The sequence below is a fragment of the Peromyscus eremicus genome, chromosome 11 (assembly GCF_949786415.1).
Source record: "Peromyscus eremicus chromosome 11, PerEre_H2_v1, whole genome shotgun sequence".
In the NCBI taxonomy this organism is placed as follows: Eukaryota; Metazoa; Chordata; class Mammalia; order Rodentia; family Cricetidae; genus Peromyscus; species Peromyscus eremicus.
Window position 1 is genome coordinate 47,507,717 of NC_081427.1, and position 19,477 is coordinate 47,527,193.

At 38.7% G+C, this 19,477-nt stretch overlaps 1 protein-coding gene across 2 annotated transcripts in view; it reads left to right on the forward strand.

Annotated features, from left to right (window-relative positions):
• The window catches only part of Rnf180 (ring finger protein 180), a 171,921-nt gene that overhangs the window by 110,201 nt on the left and 42,243 nt on the right, over window positions 1–19,477 (forward strand). For both annotated transcript variants that reach the window (XM_059276124.1, XM_059276125.1), the window contains one exon: window positions 11,944–12,169. In XM_059276124.1, coding sequence (XP_059132107.1) covers window positions 11,944–12,169 — 226 coding nt within the window. The remainder of the gene's footprint in view (window positions 1–11,943; window positions 12,170–19,477) is intronic.

A 19,477-nucleotide genomic window follows, 5' to 3' on the forward strand; every position in this document is an offset into this window, starting at 1 on the left:
TTTTTATTTCTGTTTCTTACCTCTAATGTCTTCCTGGGTTGTTGTTTTTTTTTTTTTCTCCCAACTAGGTTTTTATTAATTGAGGAAAGGATATAATTTCAAAATCCTTTTTCATACTGCAGATATATATGAGGGTAAATGTAGGTGATTTTGATGAAAATAAAGATGCTATTGAATTATAACCACAAAATAACTGATGCATCTTTGTTTACTTTTTCCACTAAGATACTGGCTTGTAACTAACTACATGTGTACATCTCAACCCCCAGGAAGCTGAGGCAGGATTATTGCCAAGTATTTGAGACTGTATCTTGGGGTATATTGCAAGTTCAAGACCAGCCTGAGCTACATAGTGAACCTCTGTCTCAAAACATTTTATTTATTTATTTATTTGTTTGTTTGTTTGTTTTTCGAGACAGGGTTTCTCTGTGTAGTTTTGGTGCCTGTCCTGGATCTCGCTCTGCAGACCAGGCTGGCCTTGAACTCACAGAGATCTGCTTGGCTCTGCCTCTCAAGTGCTAGGATTAAAGGCATGTGGTACTACCACCCGGCTCAAAACATTTTTAAAGAAAAAAAAAGCAACCTGTAAACCTCTTTTAATGCAATTATTCTTCTTTAATTTCTACTGGGGTTAACAGACAAAGACAGGGTTGAACCATAAAATACTTAATTTCCAAGAATAAGATGTGGGCTGGCACCAAGTCTGATGACCTTAAAATTTATCCCCAGAACCCACAACAAGGTACAGAGTTGGTAGAAGGAGAGAACCAACTCTGTACCTTGTCTGATAACATGTGCCCACACACATACACACACCAAATAAATACATGTATAAATAAATACATGAGTGTAAAAAAGTCAGAAACTTCAGGTACTTAGTTGTAATTATTAGATCATATAATTACTAATCATCTGTCCCAGTTGGAACTAAAAATAAATAGGCAAATCAGTAACTCCAAATTACATTAAAAAAAAACCAAACTGCTCTTTGGTGTGAACGCCGATCGTGATGCTGGATACTTGTATATAAAGATAAGATCATGAAGGAAGACAGCAAAGACAGCACAGTTAATGAAAAGCTTACTGTGCGAGTGTGAGAACCGGAGTTCAGCCCCCAGCACCAGCATAAAATGCCAGACACACTGGGACAGCCTGGCAATCCCAGCACTAAAGAGAAAATAGGTGGATCTCTGGGGCTTTCTGTCCAGACAGTCCACCTGAATCTGTGAGTCCCAGGTCCCAGGGAGAGACTATGTCTCAAAAACTAATGTGCATGAATCCTGCAGAACAAATTGAGGTTGACCTCTGGCCTCCACATGGATGCACACACACACATGTATATATATCCCCACACATGTGCACCCCATGTTTGAACACTTCCTACTTTCCTCAATGCAGTGACCCTTTAATTAAGAAAGTCAAATTGCTAGGCATGGTGATGGATACCTTTAATCTCATACTCAGGAGGCAGAAGCAGGTGGATCTCTGTAAGTTTGAGGACAGCCTGCTCTACATAGTGAGTTCCAGGATAGCCGGGACTATGTAGAAGGACCATATCTCAAAAATAAATAAATAAATAAATACATAAATACATAAATACAGGGAAAAATGTCAGCTTGCAAATTTATGTAGTGTATGTACAAGAAATAGACCAGAAATAAGGAACTTTAAAACAATAATTTGCAAACATTGGTGATTGCATGTATATATAAAATCATGTATGTGTATGTTATCATTAAATATTATCTATGGGTGTGTTATTGTAATTCATTCAACATTGTGGAAGTACTACCTAACAGGATATATATTAGGAGTGGTGCGTCAGGACCAGTGTGAGTGGCACATATAAATCAAGCTTTTATACACAATCATGAAATTCAAGCTATGGTAACATTGTAAGGAGGAGGTGCACATTTTTATGAGAGCATTGTGCTAGAGGGCTTATTTTAGATTGAGGAGTCGGGAAAGGCCTTCTTTAAAAAAAAAAAAAATGTCTCTTTTCCTAAGATCTACTAAGTGATTAATAGCTATGTAGATCAAGAGGTATGGGAGACAAAACTCCAAATAACTGGGCCACATGTCTGCATCCTGAAAGAAGTATTAGAACAGCATGCAGAGGGTCAGAGAACAGTGGTTCAGGCAGTAGGGAGGTAGCCTAGCCATTGAGGCTGGACTAAAAGAAGGACCACCATTCAAATGCTGGCCCTTTTGCTCATGGGCTATTGGCCTTGGAAATTTTTAAACCAGAGTAGCATGATAAATAGCTCTTTGAACAGAAGACTGTTGGCAAAGTGTGCAAAAATAGTTCAGTGATGTAAGAAGGATGTAAGGGCTAGTTAACAGCTAATGAAGTAGGGAAATGGGGAAGAGAGAGGGGACACAGAAAGGTATTCATAAAAAAGAGGATGAGAAAGGATTCAAGAGACATTCCGGGACTAAAATTATTAAGATTAACTGACAAAATGGTAACTGTATCAAGGTGACACCAAGAGTATGAGCTATAAATGTAGATAGATTAAACAAGTCAAAGCCAAGTAGAAGGGGATTGGTTGTGAATAAAAGCTTGGGTGTTCAGTACATGTTTAATATATACAGATACTTTTAAGACACCACAATAAAAATAGGCCAAGGGTACTTCAAAATATGGTTTTGGAGCCAAAGAAATTGCCATGAAATGGGAATGTAGTTCAGAGGTGGAGCCATTGCCTAGAATGTATAAGGCCCTGACTTTGATCCCTGGCCCCACATAAAAATAGAAAAGGAGAGGAGCATTGATCTAGGGTTCTGTCCTTGAAGATCATCTGAATGCAGCTGTTAATAGAAGCCATGAGTCCATTGCTCAGGGAGGTCACGCAGCTCGAGGGAGGGTGAGGGGGTAGACCAAACACTGAGGACTCTCATCTGTATGGAAACAGAGGAAAGCATGCCGAGGAGCAAGCAGAAAGGAGTATCATGTCCTATGATGAAGAACAGCCACTCATTTCACTGTGCTTGGAAATGTCTGGAAGGATATTAGTGCCATGTAATCAAGAGTCCAAGAGAGATGAAGACTAGAAAATACCTGATGAGTCTAAGAGCAGTAGGAAATGAAGTGTTTCAGAAGTAAAATTCAATGAAACACAATTATTTTGAGAATCATACAAGATAATTATTCCCTGTGTATTCCTCAGTGATAGTTTCTACTATACCAGTCCTTTCTTCTTTAACCTTTCACATATAAAACCTCCATCTGGCCATCTTATTTCAAATCTACTTTCTTTAGGCCTCTTTTGTTTGACCTGTTAAGAGAACGTATTCCTCCTGTAAATTCTCTCTTTTGGAGAATTTAATTTAAAAAGTCATTTAAATTTTCTTCTGTATTGTTCAGTTAGTGTAGTTGTTCAAAAGTAAATTCTTGGTGGGTGTAGTGCTCACAGCCTGTAACACAGTATCTAGGAGGTGGAAACAGGAGGCTAGAAGTCCAAACATTCTTCCAGGTAGGCATCTGCTTGTCTATGTGGCACTCATTTTTTTAGTGTGAACTCATCTTTAGTGGGAGTGGCTTCTGGGTAAGTCTTAAATGCTTTGAACTGTGGGCACAAGACCACCAGGCTAACTTATATTTTGCTTCATTGTGATATTATAGTTTTGACTAATAAAGGACTTAGTTTAAAGTTACTTTTTTTCGCCTGGCGGTGGTGGCGCACGCCTTTAATCCCAGCACTCGGGAGGCATAGCCAGGCGGATCTCTGTGAGTTCGAGGCCAGCCTGGGCTACCAATTGAGTTCCAGGAAAGGTGCAAAGCTACACAGAGAAACCCTGTCTCAAAAAACAAAACAAACAAACAAACAAAAAAAGTTACTTTTTTCTCAGTTCAAAGTTTCTGAGTTAGAAGTGCTAATTTTGCCCCACACCCACAAATAATTCACACCACAGTTATCATTCTAGAGCCTCTTTATCAAAGCCAGAGGCTTTTGACCCACAAACACCCTTTCTCACTTGTTGCTATGCACAGAAATGAGAGCTTTGATTTATATCTGCAGTGTGTGTGTGTGTGTGTGTGTGTGTGTGTGTGTGTGTGTGTGTAAGAGGCAGAGAGTGTGTGTTAACCCTTTATCTAGCATTTTTATTCAACCAGCCCTGAAGTAAGACTTCCTGTGTTGATTTGGTTCTCCATATTGATCAAATGTGGGGGTTTAGGGGTGATACAAAAAGTTTTCTAGCTATTTCTTAAAATATGTAACTTTTGATGGCTGCTATGGAAGCTAGCATATGTTAGAACTCCCAAACCGCCAAATTTGGAATATGTATTTATGCAAATTTGAAATCATATTCTGAGACAGAAATATAAATTCTTATGACACAACAATGACATTTGTAAAAATTTACATTTCTTTAAGAATCATACATTTAAAGGATTCTGAAAGATGTATATTTAAAATAACTTCCATATGCTGTTTTCTTAATCATTGCTGTTTCCTGATAAGTTTAATATCTAAGGTCTTTCTGTGACACAGTGTGACTGCTGTGTCAGTCTTATGAAAAAACAGTAGAATAATAGTTAATGAAATGTTGGCATAATTCTAGTTTCTGTGAAGAGGTTAAATAATATAATGAAAAGAAAAGAATTTATTCTGAGTATTAAATATATTCTATAAAGTTGAGTATTTAAGAAGTGGATTTTTATCATTTTTTAATTAAATATTATCCCCCATGCATTATATGCAAATAATGCATAATAGATATTTGTGTTTATCAATTAACTTCTGTTTGATTCTACTTTTTACATGGCCTAAAACATGAATCTTAATCTATGTAGGGTCAATGCTCCATCCTTTTAGGTCTGTGTTTTAAAATGTCTAGTGCTTCCCCAAGTATCAGGATGTTGGCAGGAGAGAGAAATAGTTACCCTGACTGATGCCGATTGAGCAATCAGTGTCCCAGTTCAGTGTAGTTTCTTCCTTGTACTGGTGAAACAACCCTTACTATCTACTCGGTGATGACTCAGTACCATCTTCTGTTGTTCCCTACTCCCCTAAGCATGAAAGGATTCTGAAGTCTTGCTTTCTCTATCTTCTGAAGATGGCACCATGTGGGCTTTCCTTGCCTACACAATTCTCGGCAATATTCAACTTAGAACTGGCATAAGGATAATGGTCAGGTAGAGAGCTACCAATGTCTTACGATAACCCTGTAGCACCTTTGTCTAGTGTATGTTGAGTGCAAGAGGACAAGGATAGAAGGAGCCTGACAGGTCCCCCAAATCCATCACTTGTGCTGAGAATCATATACTTTGAAATTTTACCTTCTTTGTTTTCTACATACTGTGTATTATTCATTCCTTGGGACAGCAAAATTTCATCTGCTTCTTCCTGAATAGAGATGGGTCATGGATAAACAAAACTGCAAACAACAACAAAACAAACAAATAAAAAGCATTGGTTGATATATTGATATATACATGGTTTTCTGCTGCAAAGAATTGTGGGTAAGGAATAATAACGCAGGGGGAAAAGCCCATAAGATTTAGAAGAAAAATGACAAGACCAACAGACCTCTTTATTCTATGTGCATGGTATTATATGATGTGCCTTAGGAGGAGTGCATTTAGTGTTTCTGGAGTCAACTGATAAATTTTTGTTGGAGGTGGTACTGAGCAGTTTTTTTTTCCTATTAGGATCCCAATGAGACCTCTTACCTACCTAGAAATCAGACAGTAGGGTCTTTTGTTAATTGATTGATCTTTTTAAGAAATGGGATACTTCAACTCAAAATGTGAACTCAAGAGATATGATTATTTAAGGCTCTAGAGAAATAAATAAAAGTTTTTCCTTATGAAACCAATGTTACATTCATTTGCTCATGTGAAAATTATCTCCTGCACTTGATTGTACTTGGCACTCACATTCTTTTTCTTAAAGATTTATTTTTATTTTTAGGGGTGTGTGTGTGTGTGTGTGTGTGTGTGTGTGTGTGTGTGTGTGTGTGTTTATAGAGTATGTGCATGTGAGTACAGGTGCCTGCACAGTCCAGGAGAGGCTGTTGGGCCTCCTGGAGCTGTAATTACAATAGGTTGTGAGCTGCCCAATGTTGGTGCTAGCAAGCAAACTTGGGCCTTCTACGAGAACCACACACATTCTTAACCAGGGAGCCATCTGTAGTCCCTTTGATGTCACCAAGCCTAGTTGTATTCAGTCTTTTGAGTATTTCATGTGTGTCTCAAGCAGTTACTTCTTTGGGATCTGCTTCTAGAGAGTTCTGTGTTCTTTGGAGAGAATTATGATACCTGAAATCTTCATGTATTCTTCGTGCTCCCAGGTGATACTTTAATTTCTAGGGACTCAGATATCTCTACTTAAAGAGTTTCCTGGGGCTGGAGAGATGGCTCAGAGGTTAAGAGCACTGGCTGTTCTTCCAGAGGTCCTGAGTTCAATTCCCAGCAACCACATGGTGGCTCACAACCATCTAGAATGAGATCTGGTGCCCTCTTCTGGCCTATAGTCATATGTGCAGGCGGAATGCTGTATACATAATAAATAAATAAATAAATCTTAAAAAAAAAAAAAGAGTTTCCTACTTGATAAATGACCATCTTCTGAAGATATGCCTTAGGGTGTCTGTTATACAATGTCGCCTTTGAGTCTACCTGAGTATCTTGTTATAATCTTTCTATAAGTTTTATTATGGTTAATGGTATTGGGCACTGTGCATACCATGGGAATAGTCGGGTATTTCTGAGCAGCCCAAGTACAGACAAATAGCTCATTTTACAAGATGGCCTCTGTACAGCATTCTGGGCAATTACTGGGTCACACAGTATGATATCCTTTCTCAAAGCAAGGCTACTGTGCAGATTTCGGGTTATCCACCTGAGTGGGTACAAGCCTATATGGATGGTGAAACTTCTTCAGTGCATATTTCCAGCTCCACAATGATGCAGTACGCTGGTGCTTTCTCTTTGACTTACAGCTCTTCAAACAGGACACTCATTTTACCTCACCCAAAGGGCCACAGTGACAAATACTGTGTGTTTTGTTTCTCTTATTATGCTGTTGGCACAGGTCAATGAATATGCACACATTTCAGTCCCTTTCTTGGTCATCTTTAGTGGTTTCCACCAGCCACTCATTCCAGATATTACTGTATACCTGACACTCGTCTCTTTTTTGTGAAAGAGGAGGTTTACCTATTCAGCGTCTTGAATCTCCCTACACAGTTTTCAGCTACAACCACCATGTGTTGCAAGTGACACCCCGCTGATCTTTGAGTACAGGTTGGCTTTTGTTCCTTAAATATTTTCAAAGTACTTTATTGATTGAGCATGAGGAACAGTTGTCTCTTTGCTTCTCAAAAATGCTGTTTGCTTCTCTTCCTCCTTTCCTAATGTTCGAAGTGAGGTCATCTTTTTCCTGACCTCATCTTTTCCTTTTGCGTCTCCCGTGTGAAATGAGGCCAACAGCGACCAAGTCATGTTACTGTGTTCTTTTTCCTAAACTTTCTGTGCTCACTCTCTCACTTCCAGCTTATCAGAGGTGACAGTTTCTCCCAAATGCATACCAGTGCATGACATGAGTTGTCACTTTTCCAGTACAGTGAGTAAGGCAGCTTACTCACTAAGTCAGTACCCCACAGTTTTGACTGTCTTATATAGGTACTTCGGTCCCTGAACTCGCTTCCTGTTAGTCACTCGGCCAGTGAGATAATGTACTGCTCCTAAATCCCAGTGGCCTATTCACAGCAGAATTTGTGGAGTTACCTGTTCCTAAGTTACCTGTCGTCCGCTGCTGTGTTTTAGTGACCTTCCCATCCTCATATCGAGAATGATAGAGCAGCCACTGTTGTGACCTGGCAGAATTATAAAAATGACTTTTTACGAAACCTGTTTAGATACGGTTTTCACTACCTTTGCTCATTTTTCTTGGGACAAAGTAGACAGCCGAGTTTGATGTCAGTGAGTGAGCAGATTTATCCTTGTAGGGATTAAAAGCATATAAATGGATCCAGAGAAGCCTCATCTACCTCAGCCATGCTTCATCTCCATCAACTATAATACAAAGTTCTGTAGTTACAGGACTTGGGCAGAACTCAGCAACATCCCCAGGTGCATTTCCTAACAGTGAGTGCATAAAGGTCATGCTCTCCTTTCTGTGGGATTATTACATTTATTCACAAAATGGTAATGCATTTATTACTCAGTTTGAAAAATCTAAAAATGAGGGCCAGTGAAATTGCTCAACAAGTGAAAGAGCCTACCACCACTCTTGATGATAGTGTTTTAGAGCCAGGCTCCACATGATAGGAGGAGAGATCCGACTTCTCCAACTTAGCCTCTGGCCTGTGGCATATACAAAATAAATTAATGTAAAAGAAAAATAAAACATTAAGAACCTAAATGCTCTTTGAGAGAAAAAGATATTGCAGTGATTAGCATATCACAGTGGGAAGGTAGGCTCACTAAGGAAAAACATGAATGTTAACATCAGAACCTAAACTTTTTCTAACTGCAGAAATTATGCAAAAGCTAACATGACTGTAGGGTTTTGTTTGTTTGTTAACTTTTATTTATTTGTATGCGCACATGCACATATAGGCCAGGGGACAACTTGTAGGAGTTGGTTCTCTCTTCCCACCATGTGGGTCTTAGGGATCAAACTCAAGTCTACCCGCTCACCAGCTGAGCCATCCCACAAGCCCAAGGGGTTTATGTTTGTTTTTTTTTTTTTTAATGGAAGGAGAATCTGTGGAGTCTAGCAAGCATAGTAAAAGAGACATTTTGGGAAATAAAGTAAATTTAAACCAATAGTGATAAACACACACAAAAAGTGATCTATATATAAGAGAACATGCATTACCTTGTTTCCACTAAAAAGGTTTAACCAGTCAATAGATAACGTAATTGAAAATAAACATAAATCGTTGTAAAAACTGTCAACCCTGAATCAGAGGATAGGAAACATGTCACATGGTTCTTGTTACCTATCCCCCAATACCATCTGTTGGCAATAAAAGATAGTTGCTGCCCTTTCTCATCTAGCCTGGAACAAGCCTTCCAAAGCCTCAACACAAACTCCAAGTATTTTACATAGTCATTATTCGTTGAATAATGGTCACTACTTATTTAATTAATTTGACTTGAGATGTGTAACATTTCTGATACAGCCACATCTTAACAAGATCTAACCAAACCATGTTTAGAAATTAACATTTGACAGAGCTGGAGATGTAGTGCAGTTATTAAGAACACTTACAGACCAGTTCCCAGCACCCACATCAGTTGGCTCATAAATGCCTAAAACTCCAGCGTGAGAGCTCTGACAGCTCTGATAGGCAGACGTGGTCTACCCAGAAAATGCTGCTGAGAGAGCAAGGCAAAACAATCCAGAAAGTGTTCTGGATATGGCCACACCGAAGGCTGTTAATGGTTATGTACGTAGTCCTCCAATTGTATTAAGAACAGAAGGCAGGTTAATACGTTAAAGAGAGGGTAGGAAGTAAGAAGCAGCCATTACCTACAACACAGTGAGTCTCTTGGGAAGTTTTACTGTTGAAAGAGAGAAGAGAAAGACAGCCTGAACTAAAGAAGCAGTTTTCCTTTACACGTTTGTTTGGGTATGAGGTTTGTAGAGCATGCATGTCACACTGAGAATGGGCTGGCTGAAAAGAGGGAATAAGCAGTAGTATTGGAGGCAAGGTATTGGCTCCAATAAAAACAGAGTTGTACCAGGATAATTTTAAATGATTTTATAATAAATGGGAAATAAATCAGCCTCTAAGATTTAAAGCTTTTTATTATAAAGACTCCTAATATATCATAATTTTATCCATAGACTCAGTGTAGTTACAGTAAAAAGTTTAGCTTTTAAATCAAAACATGACAACATAATTCTAAACTGTACATAGTCATGGAAATGGTCAGGAATGACCACAGCACTGTTGAAGAGTAACAGTAACATAGAAGGATTTCAGCAATCAGATACTGAGTCATTCTAAGGTTGAAAATTATGATTATAGAGCAGGACAGACAATACACCAATGGGCTGGGATAAAAATCTCCTGAACAGACACTGGTAAGGTAATACTTCAGAGTAGTGCACAAAAGGAAATTCTCTGTTTTAAAAAAAAGACAAGACCAATAAGCAAGAGGATTAAATTTGTCTATAAGGTAAACCATAGGAGAGAATCAGTTTCAGATACATGATGTCTTTGAAATAATATGAAGTGTAAAATAATGCTAAGTTAGTGACCCTGGACGAGGACAAGAGTTCTTAAATAAATACAAAAGGGAAACCACATAACAGTGTGATCAATTAAGAACTCATTCCATCAACAGGTGATACTAGAAGAGTGAAGAATGCAAAATAGAGGACAGAAAATCATAACACATTTATCCAGTACCAACAAGTAACTAGGCTAAATAAAAATGTCCCCATGCCTATAAGAAAAATGACCATTTAATTAAAAATAAATTGGCTCAAACTCAACTATATCTTTTATAAAATGAGAATGAATATGGAAAAAATAAACACATCTAGAAAAATCAAACAATAGTTTATATCGTGGTGTTATTCAGGCTGAGATATTTGGTGCTATACCACAAATACCACAGACTAAGAAATTTATAAGAATAGAGATTTTTCACATTGTTTTGGAGGCAGGAAAGTTCCTGTTCAGGCCCCAGAAAGGTCAAGTGTCAGATGATGGCCCAATCTGACAGTCTAATGCTTCCTTGTAGTGGGTGAGTGCACTCAATGGGATGAGTTTTGCTCCCTTTAGCCTTTGCAAAGATTACTAATCCTATTCTTGAGAGTTCTGCCTGAGGACATCATCATCCCTACACCTCACGTCCTCATACTGTTGCACTGAGGAGTTAAGGTTCAGTAGGAGCTTTGGAAGAGATGAACATTCAAAGCATAATAGAGTGTTTGTTGATGGTTTCTGCTTGTATCTCAAGCCTCTTTTATCTTCTGTATATATCTTTATCTCTTTATATTACAGCTATTCATAAGCCAAGGTCCATTCTAATATTATTCATTGATCTCATCACCATGAGGAGAAAAGAAGTAAACTGGTTACTTTTCCCTGAAATTCTCCTAGCTTGAGAAAACTTTCCCCAAGGCTTTAGCAGAAAGTACAGGGACTGGGGTGAGAGAAGATGAGATGAGCAGATGAGGAAGAAGGTGGCCCTGGTTAACAGCTACTAACTATGTTCGAGCTAAGGGACTGAGCTAAATGTTTGAAGTGAATCACCTGTTTTAATCCCCACACCTTCACAGATTGGGTAACTCTGATTGGATAACTCTGAGGTTAACTATGAGGAACTGTTCTCCCATACCTCGTGCTACTTACTCTAAGCTGCCTTTCTCAAACTATTACATTTGGGAAGAGAATCAGTTCTTCATATGTCTAGCCACAAAGCCAATCCCATAATTACTCCACATTCTTTTGCCAAGTCTACATCCGGACATTCCTTTAACTTTGACACATTCTTGGCATTGAGACCCAGAAAGATGCAAGATACAGAATGTGAAGTGCTCCAGGTACCGTGTGAGAGGGAGGAGGGTCTGATGGGCATCATGAGAAGATGCCATGGTAACATCCTATAACCGATGCCAGTCACTACTTTGGATAGGGGTAGGGAGATATGTAATCCCATTGCTGGTAGATGTAACACTTAACTAGTGCTGCTTAGATTCCCAGGTATACTTCATATGCTTAGGTATAGTTTAACATTAAGTTTTATGTAGAAATATTAGGGAATAATGGAGGCTTCTGGGATTTCCATGTGTTTTTTGTTTCTTCTCACTTGAACAGATCCCATTTCTATCACTTGGAATATGTTACAGAAACAGATACTATACGCATCTCATAAATATTTTAATTTTTCGCAAACTATAAAGTCACCCTCACTCAGGGAATCCAGTCTTACACTAAACCAAGGAAAAATGCCTGCCTTCTGTTTTGCAGTCGTTGAGTAATGAGATGAGTACAGATGATGAGAATGAATACACAGAAGAAAAGGACAGCTACATCTGTGCAGTGTGCCTCGATGTGTACTTCAACCCGTACATGTGCTACCCCTGCCATCACATCTTCTGCGAGCCCTGCCTACGGACTCTGGCCAAAGACAACCCTGCAAGCACTCCCTGCCCGCTCTGCCGGACCATTATTTCTAGAGTCTTCTTCCAGACAGGTAAACGTTCTCTTTCGTTATCATAGTCACCTGATGTTTTCTGATTGCTGTTTTGGTTTTAACTCCGAAGGTATCATATAAATGAGTGTGAAGTGAGTGAAAAGTATACTCAAAGTGATTGTTGCTCTAGTTTATAAAGCAGTGCTTGTCCTCTGACTGAGTGTTGGGGATTAGTTAGTGAATAAATTAGCCATATAAATTACCTAATTTCATCATTCTGACTGTGGGACTGTCATTGCCAAAGGTTATAGTGGAAAAGCTGTCCTTCTTTATAGCAAGTGAAGATACTACGTGATGATTTAAGGGGTTCCTTGTATCCTATTTCTGTTACGTTAGCTTCATGGGTAGAAATACAGTGATACTATACTCATTCCAAATTTATCCCATGGAGTGCTCTTTAGTGAAATAATGTCCTTCTACTTGAACTGTAACTTTCCCTAATTTTATGCTCTTGTTTAAATTACTTAGTGTTAGCTGATAGTATTAGCTCCTTAATGCTGATAAAAGTTGAAAAGTTGACATGAGATAGGATATACAGAAGAAATGACAGAGGCATCAAGATCTGCTTATAAAAATAGCTACAAAGATAGACTGTTAAAAGTTGGAAGAAAAAAGTCACATTTGTAACGGGTGCTATCAGTTGCTACTTAATATCCATAAGCACCTCCTTTCTTCCTAACTTAGCCCCAAGCATTGAGCCCTCTTAACAAAGGCCAACTGGTCCTGGTAGCCAATCCCATCCTCTGATCATTAGTATATGTCCCACTGACCAGCCATTGGTTCACAAACAAGCATGTGGTCTGACCAATGAGATGAGAAAAAATACATTGGAAGAACTGTTTTGTTTCTCTTTGGGCATGGACAAAAGTGTCTAACAGTATTACTTGCTGATAGACATCTTTTGAGCAAGTAAGGAACCAGCCTTAGTATGAAGACTTTCATATGGATGTCAGAGCTGAGAAAAATACATAAAGTATTTTGAAGAACAAGTCTGAAGTAGAACTTTAGATTTCCTACTATATGAAATAATAAATTTGCTCATTAAATAGGGCAGTTTTATAGATTTCCTGTTAAGTTTCAACTAATAGTAACTTAACAGACCAGGCATGATAATGCACCCTTTTAATCCAAGCACTCATGAGGTAGAGTAGGATCTTGGGAGTTCAAGACTAGCCTGGTCTACAGAACAAGTTCTAGGACAACAAAGACTACATAGTGGACTCTCTCAAAAAACAAACAAAAGCAACTTAACTGATAAAATCATACTAATTATAAAGATAACATAAAGAGACTAAAAATGATGGTTGATACATAAAAATTCACAGATGTGAAGGATAGAAGACAGTATAAAAGCTAGTCAACAATATTTTAAGTTAATAAAGAAATAGTGAAGTGGACATGTGAGGTAGTAATATGATATTGGTATCCATAACCTCTACCAGCATAACCATTTAACTAATGAAAATATTTCTCTAAATCACATTAACCTAAGCTCATAGAGCAAATGAGGAAGGGCTTATTGAAAAAATCTACTAAAATTTACCACTGTTTGGCTGGGAAGGTGGTTCAGTGGGCTAAGAGTACCTGTTGCTCTCGCACAAGACCTTGATTCAGTCACCAGCACCCACACTGTAGCTCACAAGCACTGTAACTCCAGTTCCAGGTGATCAGGCACCCTCTTCTGATCTCCACGGGAATCAGGTGTGCAAGACAAAACTCCTGTCCTAGGTGGCTACATCCAGAAAATGGATTTATAATGCATACATACATATATACAAATACATACATACAAATACATAAATAAATAAACAACCGTAGAAGACAGTCAAGAAAAAAACCAGCCAAGAAGGGTCTAGGTAGAGGGAGTCTCAAAGAAAGATAAGGACACACTGCCCCTGTAGTAGAGCACCACACAGTCTGAAACTAGGGCAGGTTTAGCCTCACAGTGTTGACAACAAAACAGTGGAGCAGATCATAGGTGAGAGTGGAGGGTAAGAATTGTGTTGGGAGAGTGACCTCTCTAAACTGTGTATTCAAGTCACTAAAGAATTAAAAAGTAGGCAACCACTAAAACAAGACACAAGAAAAAGAAGAACCAGCATACCCATGGTTAATAGATTTTTACAAGAGTGCCAAAAATTATCTTTAATGATGGTTTACCATATGCTTCTCGTACCACTATTTACCTATATGGAAAAGATTGAATTGGATTCCTGCCTCACAATATGCATATATATGTTAATTCTAGAACAAAGCCATAAATGTAGGGCAAACTAAAAATAAATTCTTAGAAGAAAGCCTGTCTTTATCTTTGTGAACTTTGATTTAACAGTGGTTTCTTAGATACAACACCTAGGGCACACACATTCAAAGGAAATAGATAAATTAGACTTCATCAAAGTTAAAAACAGCCTTACTTTAAAGTAGATACATCAAAAAAGGGGCAAATGAGGCTCTTCTTGCTAGCATTCCAACTAATAGACTCAAGGTTCATGTTGTGAAAGCCTGTAAGTTATACAGAATGTAGGAATGTCTCAGGTATTGGAAGGGGGTCATGGAGTCAGCACATCTATTATAAAAATCACTCACTATTCCCATCCCTTCCCTATTCACAATAAACTTGATCTTAAAGGAACTTCCTGCCCTTGTCCTAATATGTCTCTCTTCTCCACCAACCCTCCCCTATTGACTGCCTCCCTGACCTCTGTTTCAGTACTCTGGACTGCAGTGGAACTCAGAAAAGATAAGTAGATACAAAGAAGTAGAAGTAGCTAATTATCTCCTTCGTGTGTGGAAATCTCACAACAAGCAGGGAAATAACATTTAAGCTAACCTGAGACTTTAAGCGTTGAAGGGGAATGTGATATTCCATCAGAGATGTTTGGGTTGTCACAGTAATTGAAGGATGATACTTGAATGTAGGCAGCAGGGCAGCAACATCCTGCAGCTTTTGGGACAGTCCCAAATATTTCTGAATTATCCTGTTTCTGTCTGACCTTCTAATGTCCTACTCAACTCTATTCAGGACATACAGCTTATAAGCAAGAATATCACACTTTTTATATTCTCTTTTTAGTGTGACCATCTGTGATTTGTCTTGGTCTTGTCCAAGTTCGTAGGAAGGTCATTTCATAGTTTCTCTGATTCTACACCAGGAAGTCTCCTCTATTAATTCTTATGCTGATATGGTTCTCGGTTTGCTTATATTCATGCCTCTACTTTTCCATTTCTTTTAATTCATCTCATGTAGAGTAATCTCTACCTCTGAAACCCATATTGATTCTATATCAGGAAGGCTGCTTGACTGTCGATTTGTCTTCTAAAACTTTAATATATGGAAATGAATCTTTTATTGTGAAAAGAAATAACAAAATATTCACAGTATTTAAAGTGCGGTTTCTCAGAGCTCTGTCATCTTCTTACCACCTTTATAAATTTTACTCTGTCCACATATCAGTAGAGATTTTTTTTCTGCTTAAGGAATTTTCTTACCAACATAATTGTTAAGTATTTATTTTAGCCTTATCCTTAGCAATATGTCTGTGAGTTTCTTGGTTTGATGTTCTAGTTTATATCTTCTATTATACCTTTACCATAAGTGATAGCTGGAAAATATTAGGTCTTATCCACATCACTTCACATATTATTAATGGCTTACAAACCAATTTCTGAAAAACACTGGCTCATAATTATAGAGATCCGTCCCCCAAAGAAAAGCCCTGACACGACTTAACACAGTTCCTGAGAGTGAGCTGGGTAGAAAGAGCAGCTGACCCACTGCAGTTCTAGATGGTATCTCCTGTGTTGTCCAGGCTATCTCTACCTCAAGTGAACATCCAGCCTGAGGCTCCCAAGGAGTTGCAGCTACTGATGCACACCACCACCTTCCTTTATTTATTTTTCCCATTTTTTTCTTGACCTCTACTATACCACTTGATATTTCTAACCATTGAGGTGTGCTACTTTGACTATTTTTACATAATAATGTAGCCTAAGGTTGTGGGTCATACCTTTACCTATAATTTGGGAGACTGAGACAGAAGAACCACTGTGAGTTTCAGGACAGGCTAGGCTACATAGCAAGCTCCAGGCCAGTCTGGGATACACAGTGAAACCTTGTTTCAATCACCTAAAATAACTAAATAACTTAAACAAATTAGTAGTACTGAGTGTAATAGTGAAAAGGGAGAATAACGTTGTAGTTCTTCTTACATAGAGGACAAAGAATTCTGGATTTTGTTAAGCCAAGATTATCTATTATTCACCTCCAAGGAACCGCTAATGTATCCCTTTCCATAGATTTCAAAAATCTTGTCCTAAAATGTAACTTACAGCAAAATATAAAAAACACTATGAAGCCGGGCGGTGGTGGCGCACACCTTTAATCCCAGCACTCGGGAGGCAAAGCCAGGCGGATCTCTGTGAGTTCGAGGCCAGCCTGGGCTACCAAGTGAGTTCCAGGAAAAGGCACAAAGCTACACAGAGAAACCCTGTCTCAAAAAAAACAAAAAACAAACAAACAAACAAAAAAAACCCACTATGAATACTTAGCATTTTGTCTGCAGATTTCTAACAGCTCAATAAATGTTAGTGTTGAAACAGGTTCAATTAGATGGATTTTTTTTTTTTTGGCTTTTCTATCTTGAGCAAAGTGGTCATTCCTGAATAAAGCTTAAATAAGTTTTCAAAGCTACCAAAAGATTTGGTAATCCAAAATAAATATGATTGTCAGAAGTAAAATGTTTGGTTAAATGTTGTAGCATTAAAGTATTTTTCCATTATGTAAGTGTACTACATTTTCTTTATCCATTCTTCTGGTGGGGGACATCCAGGTGTTTCTTGTCTATGGCTATTATTAAGTGAACATAGTTGAGCAAGTGTCTGATAACATGAGGTATCCTTTGGGTATATGCCCAAGAGTGGTATAGCTAGATTTTAAGGCAGATTGGTTCCCATCTTCTCAAAGAACAGCCACACTGATGTCCTTTGTGGCTGTACAAGTTTACACTCCCACCTGCAGTGGAGGAGTGTTCCTCTATTCCACATCCTCTCCAGTGCTAATTGTCAATAGTGTTACTGACCTTAGCCATTCTGACAGGTGTTAAGATGGAATCTCAAAGAAGTTTTTATTTTCATTTCCCTGATGACTAAGGATATTGAGTGTTTTCTTTAAGTGTTTCTCAGCTGTAGCATGAATCTTAAAATTTCTTATTAATAAAATCAAACCTGAGGCCAGTTATTGGAGTGAACACTGGAAGATCAGAGAGACAGAACAAGCCACAGCTAACCTCACCTGGCCAACTTCTCAGCTGGTCTTGTTTCCTCAGAATGGATGCTTCTGTGTCCTCATCCAGAATGGGTCTCAGCTGAACTGTGCTGCTCAAAACCTAAAAGCTTAACCAGCCAAATGCTTAACCAGCCAAATGCTTAACCAGGCCAAATGCTTCTAGTTTCTGGTCCTCACGCCTTATATACCTTTCTGCTTTCTACCACCACTCCCTGGGATTAAAGGCTTGCTTTCTGGGATTAAAGGCATGTGTCACCATGCCTGGCTGTTTCCAATGTGGCCTTGAACTCACAGAGATCCAGAGGGATTTCTGTCTCTGGAATGCTAGGATTAAAGGCGTGAGTGTCACCATTTTCTAGCCTCTATGTCTATCTAGTGTCTGTTCTGTTCTCTGACCCCAGATAAATTTATTAGGGTACATAGTATTTTGGGGAACACAATACCACCACACTCAGCCATCTAAGTTTCCTCTATTGTGAATTATCTGTTTAAATCTGTACCCCTTTTTTAATTGGATTATTTGTTTTCTTGATATTTAGTTTCTTGAGTTCTTTATATATATTTTGGATATTAGCTCTCTGTCAGATATATAGTTGGTAAAAACATTTCCCACTGTAGACTGCCACTTTGTCTGAATGACAGTGTCCTTTACCATGTAGAAGCTTCTCAGTTTCAAGAAGTCTATTTCATTAATTGTTGATCTTAGTGCCTGTGCTAAGAATGTTCTGTTTAGAAAGTCATTTCCTGTGTCAATGAGTTCAGTCTTTTTCCCCATTGTCTCTTCTGCTGGGTTCAATGTATCTGGTGTTATGTTGAGGTCTTTGATCCATTTGGAGTTGAGTTTTGTGTAGGCTGATAAGTATTCTTTTTGGATTCTATTTGGATTCTTCTACATTCAGACATCCAGTTTGGCCAGCACCATTTGTTAAAAGACACTATCAAAAGAGAAACATAAACACCAAGCCAGCTAGCCACAAACCCTTCTCTGCATGTGTTTACTGCCTGCAAGGTATGCTAGGACAGCATGGCACAAACTTGTGGGCGTAACCAGCCAATAACAGATTTGACTCAAGGCCCACTCCATGAGATGGAACCCATACTCAACACTGCTTGGGTGACCAAGAACCTGAGACTAGATAGCCCGGGGACCTAGGATAAAACCAAATAATACTGGTCTAAAAACAGCGGGGGTAAGGGGGTGGAATGTAGAGATAAAATGTGTGCTGATATATTCTGCTATACTCAAAGATTAGTGTCTTGTTCAGCCATCATCAGAGAAGCTTCCTCCAACAGCAGATGGGAAACAGATATAGAGCCCCACAGCCAGACATTATGCAGAGAGTGAGAGACCTTGGAACACTCAGCCCTAAATGGGATGTGTCTGTCAAATCCCCCATTCCCTCCAGGCTCAGGGAACCCCTCAGAAAAGGAGGGGGAAAGAGTGTAAGACCTAGAGGGGATGGAGGACACCAAGAAAACAAGGCCCTCACTCATATGAACTCAGAGACACTGTGGCAGCATGAGTGGGGCCTGCGCAGGTCTGCACCGGGTCCTCTGTGTTTATATTATGGCTTCCAGCTTAGGGTTTTTATGAGATTCCTGAGTTTACCAAAGAGCGGGTCTCTGACTCTTAAGCCTTTTCTTGCATTTTTTTTCTTCTGTTCATTTGTCTTCTCCAACTTCAATGTGATAGTATTTGTTTTATCTTATTGTATTTTATTTTGTTATATTTTAAATGAATGAATAGGAAATCTAGCCACTAGGGTAAAGGTTAACAAAGAAATTGTCATTTATACCTGCTGGGAGAGGGAAAATCAGTTTTCTCCAATGGAACAACATTGGGTACATCAACCACTCCAGGGCAGGCCTCATGTTCAGGAGCAGTTGACCAACATATAATGGACTCCACAGTTTTCCTGTGTGCTTTTATTTAGTTACAGTTTGGAGGGTTTGTTGTTGTTTGGGTAGTGTTTTGTTTTCTTGATTGGGGTGGGTTGTTGTACTGGGCTTCTGTTTTTTTG